Source organism: Vigna radiata, chromosome 5 (genome assembly GCF_000741045.1).
Source record: "Vigna radiata var. radiata cultivar VC1973A chromosome 5, Vradiata_ver6, whole genome shotgun sequence".
Classification (NCBI taxonomy): domain Eukaryota; kingdom Viridiplantae; phylum Streptophyta; class Magnoliopsida; order Fabales; family Fabaceae; genus Vigna; species Vigna radiata.
Genome location: NC_028355.1, coordinates 13,825,355 through 13,838,073, shown reverse-complemented (window position 1 = coordinate 13,838,073; position 12,719 = coordinate 13,825,355). Strand labels below are relative to the sequence as shown.

Below are 12,719 nucleotides of genomic sequence, written 5' to 3'. Positions count from 1 at the left end.
TAGGGGGTGGCACGAAAGAGAGGGGGATTTTGGTGGATAAGGCAGAGAGAAATCAGAGAAGGGAAGAAGTTTTGGGGTGCAGGGAGAGATCATCGGAGTTAGGCAGAGGATATCAGAAGTGACGAATATCAGAGGAATTCTCAGGTATACAACTTATCCTTTATTCTCATTCTCATGATGCATGATAAATATAGAATGATAATGTTTGATAATGCATATGAGGATTGCCTATAATTTGTTCAAAAACATTATGGTGTGTGATCATCATCCTTCTCCATGGCCGCTTGTTATCATCATTGATCAGCTCAGTTCCATATTTACCATATACATTCATCCTGTACATAAACGATGTTTCGTTGGAAGCCCAGTAATAAACGATGCAAAAAAACGATAACCCAACCATTTTCATCATCTATGTACTCTCCTTTCAATGGCACTATACTAGCTTTTCTCAAATAGGTCGAAACCCACCAGCAACCATCCCTTCACTACCCTATAACCAAAACGAGACCGGATGATGAGTAAGAACCAGAAACCCAGAAAAATTCAAAAGAGCGGAAGCCCAATCGGGTGAAGAACACAGTCACATCTTTGACTAGCAATCCCACAAATTATCATCGCCCTGTTACCACTTTCTTCATTACACCATTTTCGTGAAATCCCAATTATCATTGCCAGTAGTATTGAGACAGTAAATAGGAACTCACCGGTCACAGTTTCCTTTTCCCAAAACGCTTACAAATAAGATTAGATTTGTGATCCCCATCAGGTTTCTGTTTCCAAATTCTTTTCCGGCTAATGATGATTATGAGAGTGATAGTGGTGTTGGCATTGAACTAGGAGGCTATGGTGCCTCCAAGTCAAGTGAGACCAGTGGGGAAGCAATGGAATCCTACGTTTCCACTTGCTGCAGTTTTGGTGATCAACGGTGGCCGATTCCGTTGACGGCAATGCTAAGAGCGAGTTGTAGATGGAAAGTGTCTCTCCCTCGCATACGATTTTGGGTCTGGGGTTTGAACCCGATGTGCAGCGGCGTGGAGGCGACGGCGTCACCGTCATCGATGATGGGAGAGAAGGAGTTGTAGTGGTTGAGGCAATGATCGGGGCGAGGAAGGAGATGCACCGCCGGTGTTACCTCTGGTCGCCATTTACGGTGGCTGAAGTTGGTGGTCAGAGTTGCTACAAAGGATGAAGGAGGTGGTTCATTCATGCTGAAGAAGATGATTCCCTAGGTGTGGTTCGAATGGGAGCCTCCTGGAGGGTTTAGGGGTGAGAAAACCCTAGGGAAATTCTGAAGAGTGGAATTGGGCTTTGGGTTTTTTTTTATTTATTTTGTTTTTATTTTATTTTATGTTTCTTTTAGTTTTTGTTATTATTCCCTACACCCTCGTTTTTGCTCTCATCACACCCTCCATTCCCTTTCTGGAAAACAATAAAGGAAGCCTTGGGCTTGGCTGGTGGATTGGCTATTCTTCCTGGCAACGAGAAATCCCTATTTGCACCCCACTTTGTTTCTAAAAAAAAGGGGGATTGGACCAGAGTATGCTATCTCGGGCTGCACCCCCATTTTCGGCCATACACCCCTACGTTATTGGGTCTGGGCCTGTCTGAGTTATTTGAGTTGCACCTCTGTATTTTTTTATCTTTACACTCCTATGCTTATTGGGTAGTTCTTTTGTTTTTATTTTTTGCGTTTTTATTTCTTGTTTGATTGTTAATATTTACTACATGTAACCCCTTTACATGATCACCCCACCCCCATACCTTGTGTAAAATAAATAAACAAAATAAATAAAATTAAAAAATATTTTTAAAGGATCCAGCGCATGTGTGATCGCACACATCGTCCTTGTGCTGGACACATTTTCTTCTTCTTTTATAAAACTACCAAAAATATATTTTAAAGGGTCCAGCGCATGTGTGATCGCACGCATCGTCCTAGTGCTGGACACCTTTTCTTCTTCTTTTATAAAAATACCAAAAATATATTTTAAGAGTTCTAGCGCATGTGTGATCGCACACATCGTCCTTGTGCTAGAAAACTCTTTCTTTTCTTTAAATAAAAATTAAAAAAATATTTTAAGGGTTCTAGCGCATGTGTGATCGCACACATCATCCTTGTGCTAGAAAACTCTTTCTTTTCTATAAATAAAAATAAAATATATGTATTTTAAGGATTCTAGCGCATGTGTGATCGTACGCATCGTCCTTGTGCTAGAAGACCTTTCCTTTTTCTTACATAAAAATTAAAAAAATACCAAAACATCTTTTTTCAAACAAACAATCAACCTTTCAGAAAGAACTACGTAACCCTGATTTCTCATTTTGAATGAGAATACGTAGGAGCAAGGTCAATCCTTGTCGGGTCCAAAAAACTAACAAATATTTTTGTTTCTTTATATTGTTGTCTTTGGGATAGTTAAACATTTTGCAAACCACATCTTATTTCGCGTATTTAATTAAAGGTACTGCCTTAGGGCAGGCGTTGTGGGGGTGCTAACACCTTCCCCACACGTAACCAACTCCCGTATCGAATCTCTGGTTTTCATAGACTAAGCCTTATCCTTTTTATGGTTTTTTCCATAGTTTTCCAGAATAAACTATGGTGGCAACTCCAAAACAATTTTTCAATTCGTTTTCTCTTTTGATTGTCGTCCCGTCGTGATTCCGGTTGCAACAGTACATACATACATATATGTATATGTACATACATACATATATGTATATGTACATATATATATATCTATATATATATATATATATATATATATATATATATATATATATATATATATATATATATATATATATATATATATATATATATATATATAAGGGTCCTAAAGGAATGACAATTATACAAATCTGCACAAATTATAATAATGTCTAAATTATTGCCAACACATTATTTGATTACCTAAAATTTACTAATATAATATTTGACATATCTTAACGCCCCCACTCAAGTTGGTGCATTTATATCACACATTCTCAACTTGAATAGAGACTCATTAAACAATATGTTTGACACACCTTTGGTGAGAACTTCAGTCAACTTCAAGTCTGATCTTACAAAAAGAAAGAAAATTATTCCAGCTTCAAGCTTCTCTTTGTTAAGATGTCTATCAATCTCCACATGCTTTACTCTATTATGTTGCATAGGATTGTGAGCAATTGCTATAGCCGACGTATTCTCACAGTACAAATTAATACCTTCATTTGGTTTAAAGCCCAAATTTGATAGCATATTTTTAATCTACAAAAGATCACATACACCTAGTGTCGTGTCTTTGAATTTTGCTTCAGCACTAGATTTGCCACTACAGACTGTTTTTTACTCCTCCAAGTTACAAGATTCCCTCTACAAAAGTAAAGTATCCAGGGTATCATCATTTGAACGTGCTCAGTCTACATCAGTGTACCTTTCTACCTTTAAGTTTCCATGATTTGAGAACAAAATTCCTTTTCCAGGAGTGGACTTCAAATATCTAAAAACTTCTCAACAACATGTATATGAAACTTTTGTGGGTCATGCATAAATTGACTAACAACATTCACTACATAGGTAATATTTGGACATGTATGGAACATATATATTAATTTTCCTACCAGCCTTTGGTATCTTCCTCTGTCTATGCTTGCTAAATTTGAGCATTGAAAGAATTTATGATTTTGCTCAATTGATGTATCAACTGGTTTACTCTCAAGTAGCCTAGTTTCCGATAGTAAGTCAATAGTATATATTTTTGGGCATGGGAAAATACCATGTTTTGATCTAATTACTTCAATACCTACAAAATATTTGAGGTTTCCAAGTTGTTTCATCTCAAATTCAGATGCAATGTATTGTTGTAAACTAGAAATCTCATCTTGGTCATTTTCTGTAACAATCATGTTATCTACATATATAATCAAAGTTGTAATTTTTCCTTTTCCTCTCTTCAAAAATAAGGTGTGATAAGAGTTACTTGCTCTATAGCCAAAAGCCTTCATAGACTTGGTAAATCTTCCAAATCATGCTCTTGGGGATTGTTTTAATTCATATAGAGTCTTCTTTATGGAGAATCCATATAAATTTCTTTTGAAATTTCTCCATGTAGGAAATCATTTTTTACATCAAATTGTAGAAGAGGTCAATCTTGGTTTGGTGCTACCAGGGCAAACACCTATTAGTAATCTACACCATAAGATTGAGTCTAACCTTTAGCCACAAGTCGTGCTTTATACCTCTCAATAGTTCCATCAACTTTATGCCTATTTGTAAATACCCTTTTGCAGTCCACAATTTTATTCCCACTTGGTAAGGACACAAGATCCCAAGTGTTATTTTTTTCTATAGCTATCATCTCATCAACCATTGCTCTAGTCCATCTAGGATTTACCAAAGCTTCATGTATATTACTAAGAATAGAAATTGAAGATAATTGAGATACAAATGATGCATATAACTAGGATAACCTATGAGATGACACATATTTACTAATGGGATATTTAAATTTAGCTTGGAGGTCTGGTTCATATATTGCTTAAAGAAAACGCAACACGATGACTTTTTGCCTTAACACAAGTTTCACAAAGAAAATAATAAATATTTAATTTATGAAATAATGATGGAAATAATTTTTTTAAATAATCAAAGGAGGGATGTCTCAACTGTCTATGCCATAACCAAATTTTCTTTTTGTTTTTATCTTGTATGTGATCATTCGCAAGACAAGCCAACACGCCTTTATAGTTTTGTTAGATATTTTCAAGATAATACAGTCTTCACTCTCTACCACTGACAATGAAAAATCAGTGTATAATGTCACGCGTTCAACATCCAACCATTGAATAGCCAATGTTAAAAATTACTGGTGGCATTTTTGTAAATAAATGCAATTATTAAACGTCGTTTATAATTGTAATTCGACGTAAAATAATACAAAACATCGAATGTTCCAGTGTAGACGTTAAAATGTTAGTGAATTCAATACAAATTTGAGCGGGAGATTGAAAATTCATTCACTTTATCTTAGCACGCGAGACCCTCTTTTCTTCTCAAACTTTTCTTGAACGAAGTTTGACGACCACTAAAGGTAATCTTTCTTTAATTTGATACAAATGCATGTTAATTAACTACTTTATGTATGATTTTCGTTTGTTTTGACCGATTATTTTCGTGCTCTTGTCCTTCATAAACGCATTCTACTTTCTCTCTCACTAGTGACGACATTTTATTTCGATGAACCCACCTTTTGAAGGTTAGTTTTCATTTTCGTTTTGAATTTTTTTTTTGAACTTGTTTGTTGTTGTTTTTTTTAACTTAGTTTGTTGTTGTTGTTTGGTTGAACTTGTTTTTTATTGTTGTTTGATTGAACTTGTTTGTTGTTGGTTATTGTTTTTTGTTATTGATACTTCATAGTTCATGCTTTATAAACTACCAAAAACTGAAATTTGTTGTTTTTCTACTTTTCAGGTCTTGTAGAGTTGTAAAAAGATCACAATTAATTAAAAAAAAATTGACTAACGTCGTATATTGACAAAATTCGACGTAAATTAAAATTCGACGTTTATTAAAATTCGACGTCAATTTAACATCTCTTGATATAACTTCATTCGCAAATTCGCCGTTTAAAGCCCAAAATATTCGACATTGTACGCGATTTTTGTATTAGTGTAATCTTCTTCTTGGAATGAATGTTCTGGAAAAGACAGTGGGTTGAGTAAAACAAGGCAACACAAAAATGTGATTTGGTTAACTTGCTGACGAAGATAAATTTTCAATGTAAGACCAAATAAAACATCAGGTTTCGATAAGGAGGGTGAAAGAGTTATAGTACCTACACCTTCAATAGGAGATGAGACCCTATTGATATTAATAATAACACTTTCATAACAATGAGGGGAAAAATTAGTAAATTTATGAGGATCACAAGTCATATGATTAAGGACAGCAATGGGTCAGGTCAGGCACAGATAGTGCCTACCCGCAACTCGACCCAACAAAAAAAATCCATCCGCTTAAAAAATATCCGCGAGTATTTTAAAACTCGCGAATACTCGTATATATTTAAAATATATATATATATATATATATATATATATATATATATATATATATTATAAACTATTAAAATAAAATTTAAATAAAATTACAAAAAATATATAAAATTTAATATAAATTAAATAAAATATAAATTAAAATTTAATTTAAATTAAATTTAACCTTATAAAATATAAATTAATATTAAATTTAATTAATAAAATATAAATTAAATTTTTATTTTTATTTTTGCGGGTAGCAGATATCTGCTGATACGGATAGTATTATAAAAGTTAGAACACATTAATCCATTACTTAATTGACTTTTTTAACTTGATCTATCGAATTATCAAATTTGGATGAGTTCATTGGTTGTGATTGTCAGATCGAACTACCAAATTAGATAAAAATTGAGTTTTTTTATATTTAATTTTTTAATAATATTATCGGATAGTCGAATGAAGAGGAAGAATTGTATTGTAGTGTTAGATTGAACAGATTATCTCTACCTACTATTCTTTTTTTATTAGGCAATGGAGCTCATACATATTTTTCTAGCCCTAGTCATTATATAAAAGATCCATAAAAAAAATATAACAAAGGCATGAGAAACCAAAAATGTACTACTAATAATAGAAAAAATGATAAGGCTGGAACAATTATCAACTTGTCTCTCAACAACTTAATGATTGACACCAATCCATTGCTGATAATTTGCACAAGAAAGGTGACAACTGACCTTTACATTCCCACGAGGCTATTAAAGTCACCAGCAACACACCAAGCAACAGCTAAAAAGTTTAATAGCTGAGTTATACATTTTTTTTATCTCGTGACATTCTACTTTTTCAAATTGTTAATATGAATAATTAAGATTAATATTATTTATATAATCACACTAATCTTACGTGTTATAACTAAATAATACATTAGAGATTAGTAATTATCGATATAGTTTCTAATAGATACAGACTTTCCATGGTTAGAGTATGACATTGGAAATCACAAAATAAATTATTATTATATTTTTCAATAAAAAAATTATAATTTCAATTCTTTCATCGATAATATTTTGTATAAGAAAGTACCGGACATTTCTTAAGATTTTTTTAATATGTTTTATATTCTTTATCATTGCTGATAAGAAGTACATGTAATGTGAAAAAATAAATATAAAAGTTTGCGTAGAATTTAAATGATTTGGAAAGTCAATATATTAAAAAACTCAAACGCTATTAATATAATTTAATTAAAAAAATAAATTCAATAAATAATAAGATGTAAAATATAAGAAAAGAACATTATCTAAACATATATAATAGAAAGGAAAATGAGTGGTTGCGGATTCTTTCCCTTAATCAAACCTGTCTAGAATAAATTATATTAGAAAAAGAAATTCTACATATTCAAGCTACAGTAATAAACCATCCTGTCAGTAAGATTGTTTAAAAACAAAAGTTAACAGACAAAATCATATTTCAAGATTGTGAAATCTATAAAGTTGATTTTAAATGGATCAATTTGACTTGTAATGAACATATTGTTAATGAGATATAAATACAGAAAAATAATAGTATTTATATTTATTTAATATAAACATCATAAAGATAAAATAATTATAAAATTATATATTTTTGTATTTTTAGAAATAAAAAATAAAGGGTTAAATATGTTTTTAGTCCCTCTACTCTGGGGTGATTTTGGTTTTAGTTTCTTTTTCAAACTAAGGTTCAATTTAGTCCTTCAAGAAAACTCTAGTTTTAGTCATTTTTACCAAATTTTTTTAATTTTATTTGTTGTTTCAAGCACGTTTTTCAGTTAGCATTGAAACAAAAGTGTGTTAGATAGTGTAAACAATCTAAATACTATAATTAAACGTGTTTGAAACAGTAAATAAAGTTAAAAAAGTTTGATAAAAATGACTAAAACCAGAGTTTTCTAAAATTAAAGAACTAAATTATACCTTAGTTTGAAAGAGGGACTAAAACCAAAATCGGAACTAAAAACATATTTAACCTAAGATAAGATAAAGACAACAAATTGTATGAGAAGAAAACATTGTGGTTCATAGGCAGAATTCCTGTTGTTGGATGAAAGCACGTGGTACGTGAATCACAAATGGTTGATTAAAGAAAAACAGATTTATTTAAAGAATGAGATGCGAATAAACATGTATTCCTAAAGTCAGAAGAAAGAAAGAAGAATGGATAGATATGAGTGTAGTAGACGGAAACTCATTATGAGATTCACGTCCTCCAAGTTATATAAAGGTTTTGAGAAGGATGACTTCCACATGGTTACCTTCTACTCTTAACTCCCTCTTCATATTTGCTGCTTTATGTCTTCCACCGTCGACACTGCTTCCAATCACAATCTCCAGGTCTTTCTAACTACTTTTGTAACCTTTTCTGTTAGGTTGTTACATTGCATTTTTTTTTTCAATGTTATTTGCTGTTCATTATTTCCAAAAACATTTTTTTTTACTTTGTTTTTCATGAATAATTTTGATTTTAAATACTATTCTAACATTCAATAGGGATAAGTTCAAATATATTTTGTTCTTTTTGTAACATAAATGAAATAAATTTGTTTACAATACGAAAACTGACAAGTAAAAAAGTAATTACTGGTTGTTATCAGCTAAGTTATGTATACACAATTTTTAAAAAAGTTAAATAATGTGATTGGAATACAATTTTGTGAATTTTTTAATAAAAATTCATTCGTTTTAAATATACGAACTAATAATATATTAACCGTTAAAAAAATTGTTAACTATTTTTTTTATAAAAATTAGTTATGATAATTTCGATTTGTATAAAAGCTATGGTACTTCCTTACTACTTCTAAACAAATTTAAGTCATCATAGTTTTTTATTACTTCTATACATAATTTTCACCCTCCTCTCTTGTCACTACTTCAATTTTCAAAATTTTACACAAAAACAATGTAACGTACATACAATTTTGTTTTAAAAGTCATGTGGAATCTACGCTCTTTAATCATATTAGATGATTTTTTTAATTTGTAAGCAAATTTGTTCCACTTATATATAAAAAGAAATACTTAATATATTACTAAAAATATAGAGATAAACTACACATTACTTCCTACAATTATTTTATTTTTACTATCTATAATTTCATCTCCTCATCTTTTTTAAGATGTCTAATGAATAATATCTATATATTTACAAAATTACATTTTATATTGACTTAATTATGTTTGAGTCCCTAACAAGTTTAGAAACATTCAGTTGACTTCTATTAAATTTTTGTGGTCTATTCACTTCTCAAAATTTTAAAATTTATAATAATATTTTTCTACAAGAGAGCATAATGAGAGATCCTAAAATATGTATAATATTTAATGAATTATTTTAATAAAATATAATTACAAAAATTATAAAATTTAAAATTTTTAAAAAAATTATAAAATTTAAATTAATAATTTTAAAAATATAAAAATTTAAAACATAAAAATATAATATTTTATAACTTTAATTTTTTTTTTAATTTTTTATTTTATATTTTTTAATTTTGCAAATTTATATTTCATAATTTTTATAATTTTACTGCTTTTCAAATTTATAATTGATATTTTATAATTTTTTTTATTTGATATTTTATAATTTTAATTAACTTTATAACTTCATTAAATATTATAAATCGTCTTTTTTAGAAAAATATAATATTACGACATTTAAATTTAGTGATAAAGTAAAATAACTATACGTCAAATAATTAACAAAAAAATATTTAACTATACGGATTTAATTAAAAAATTTAAAAACTTAAAAATTTTAATGACTCAAGGAACTACATAAATTTAATAAAAAATAATAATAGAAAGTTTCTAATTTTGCAACTTATTTAAGCCTTTTTTTTTCTTTTTTTTTTTTTACAAATAAGTTACCAATAGTCAAATAAGAACATAACATTTAAATAAATAAACATTAAATTTAATGTAGTCCGGAAATATATCTAATCACACATTTTTCTTCTTTATAAAATGGTAATTTTCTTTTTATATTATTTTGCGGACAAAAACTACAATATATACAATTATCCAAATTTCTGTGTACACTAAATGGATTTATTAAATGATATAGTAATATCTAAAAACAATTTTTTTTCTATAATTATTTTGTTTTTTCTTCTTCAATTTAATCAATTTGAAACTGTGGTGAATAATTGAAAAGCAATTCTTAAAATAAGAAAAAATGGAAAAAAACTCTTGCTTGCCCTTTATCCAGTTTCTTTAAATATTTTCAAGATTTTTATCTGTTTCTAATATTGCTCTTATTTAGTCTGAATTATTTATTTTCCTTTTTCTTACAATTGTTGGGTCTGAAAATATATTATCACCAGAATTTTTGGTCATATGAATATTAGACGGAATTCGTTTTTTCAGTTTAAAAAAAGAATACGTAGCTTTAGAGTGAAGATTACTATATTTAACATGATCAATCATGATAGAAATTAGGTTTAAATAAATTTAGCTCTCTAAATTTTATTTTAAGCAGTTTTTCTTTTTTTTAAAAAAAATTAAGTATCGAATAAATTAATTTTTTTGAATTAGGTCTTTTATGATACCTAGAATATTAAGGAGTGATATTCATTAAATCACTTGCATTACATGTATATTACATGATAAAAATTATATAAGTTACTAAGGCTTAAAATAAGCTTTGGAACATATTTCACATAAATACAAAGTATTAAAAGATTATATATATTAAGTCATTCGTGTTATTTGTTTTGGTAGTACAAATCAATATATGATAAACAAAATCGATTGTTATAATAAAAATGCTATTGTTTCCAGGTACATATAAGTTTTTTTTTCCATTAAATAAGCAAATATAAATGACATGATACTAGTTATTATGGAATTATTTTTTTTTAAATTTTATATCAATTACAAATAAAATTAATTTTAAAATTTTATTTCATAAATTATTTTTATAAAATTAAATTAGATTTAAAGTCCAATATATATTTTAAGAATTAATATTTAGAGGATCTAACTCTTGTGTGGACTGCAAAAGTTACAGAGTAATAACGAAGTGACTAATGGTTTCACTGAAAATGAGACCACCATCCAGAAAAGGCATCATCCTTTGCAGGTGAGTTGCCCTATTCTCTTGTAAACTTAATATGTAAGAATTTATTTATATATATGAAAAATAAACAACATGAAAAAAACAAATGTTACTAATTTCACAATATTATAAAATAAAGGAGTTCGTATAATTCACCATTAAAATATTAGTTTTCAAAGTGATAAGAATTTATAAATCTCGTTCATCCAATCCTATTATAAAATAATACAATTTTTTATCTTCTCACTTTAATTACAACTAAAATCTCACATCATATAAAATAAAAAACATACATGAGTTTCACATGATAGATTTTACCAAAGGGAACAATATCTTACATAGAATCTTCCAAACACTTTCGAAACTGGTATGTGTAATTTGATGCAACTTTTGAACGAAGCTATAGTCAACCATTTTGGGCTTATCTTGGTTTTTTCTTTGCTTGTCAGGTTGCGAAGCGCTTAGAGAAGTTCCAAAAATCCATGGAAGCATTTAACAACCTGAAAGATGGAATCATAAACCTTGGACGAGGCTTTCCTAACTTTGATGGTCCAGAGTTTATAAAGGAAGCAGCAATTCAAGCAATAAGGGATGGGAAAAATCAGTATGCACGAGGTTCTGGAGTTCCAGAGTTGAACATTGCTATTGCTGATAGATTTAGGAAAGATACTGGATTAGTCATAGACCCTGATAATGAAGTTACTGTTACAAATGGATGCTTGGAAGCAATTGCTGCAACTGTGCTAGGATTAATAAATCCCGGCGATGAGGTTATTCTCTTTTCTCCTTTATATGATTGTTATGAAGGTAATTTAGCCATGGCTGGTGCAAAAATAGTAAGCATCCCTCTGCAATCTCCAGATTTTGCTATCCCCATTGAAAAATTGAAGTCCATTATGTCAAGGAGTACACGTGCCATTCTTATAAATACTCCTCACAACCCTACGGGAAAGATGTTCTCTCTGCAGGAGCTCAATGCCATTGCATCCATTTGCATTGAGAACGATGTTCTTGTTTTTGCTGATGAAGTTTATCATAAGTTGGCATTTGATATGGAACACATTTCTATAGCTTCTTTGCCTGGAATGTTTGAAAGGACCGTGACAATGAACTCAATGGCAAAGACATTTAGCCTAACAGGATGGAGGATTGGTTGGGCCATAGCACCCTCACACCTGACATGGGGGCTGCGACAGGCACATTCTTTCATCACTTTCTCAAACGCCACTCCTTTGCAGTGTGCAGCTGCTGTAGCTCTTAGGGCACCAGAGTCTTATTATTTGGAGCTGAAGAGGGATTATAGGGCAAAGAGGGATATTTTGGTGGATGGATTAAAGGCCGTTGGCTTTAAGGTATTCCCACCCGATGGAGCATTCTTTGTTTTGGCAGATCATACCCCTTTTGGATTGGAAAACGATGTTGCATTTTGTGAATATCTGCTTAAGGAGGTGGGGGTGCTGGCAATTCCTTGCAGTGTGTTTTGCTTGAATCACGAAGAGGGAAAGAACCTAGTCAGATTTGTTTTCTGCAAAGATGATGAAACTCTTAGGGTCGCGGTTGAGAGAATGAAGGAGAAGCTTAGAAAATGA

The 12,719-nt window shown here is 30.0% G+C and overlaps 1 protein-coding gene across 1 annotated transcript; it reads left to right on the top strand.

Annotated features, from left to right (window-relative positions):
• The first annotated feature begins 970 nt into the window (after positions 1-970).
• Positions 971-12,719, top strand: LOC106760349 (probable N-succinyldiaminopimelate aminotransferase DapC). The gene is made up of 3 exons (XM_014643787.1): positions 971-1,162; positions 11,077-11,154; positions 11,580-12,719. Exons 1-3 carry the CDS (start codon positions 971-973, stop codon positions 12,717-12,719), a joined length of 1,410 nt encoding a protein of 469 aa, XP_014499273.1.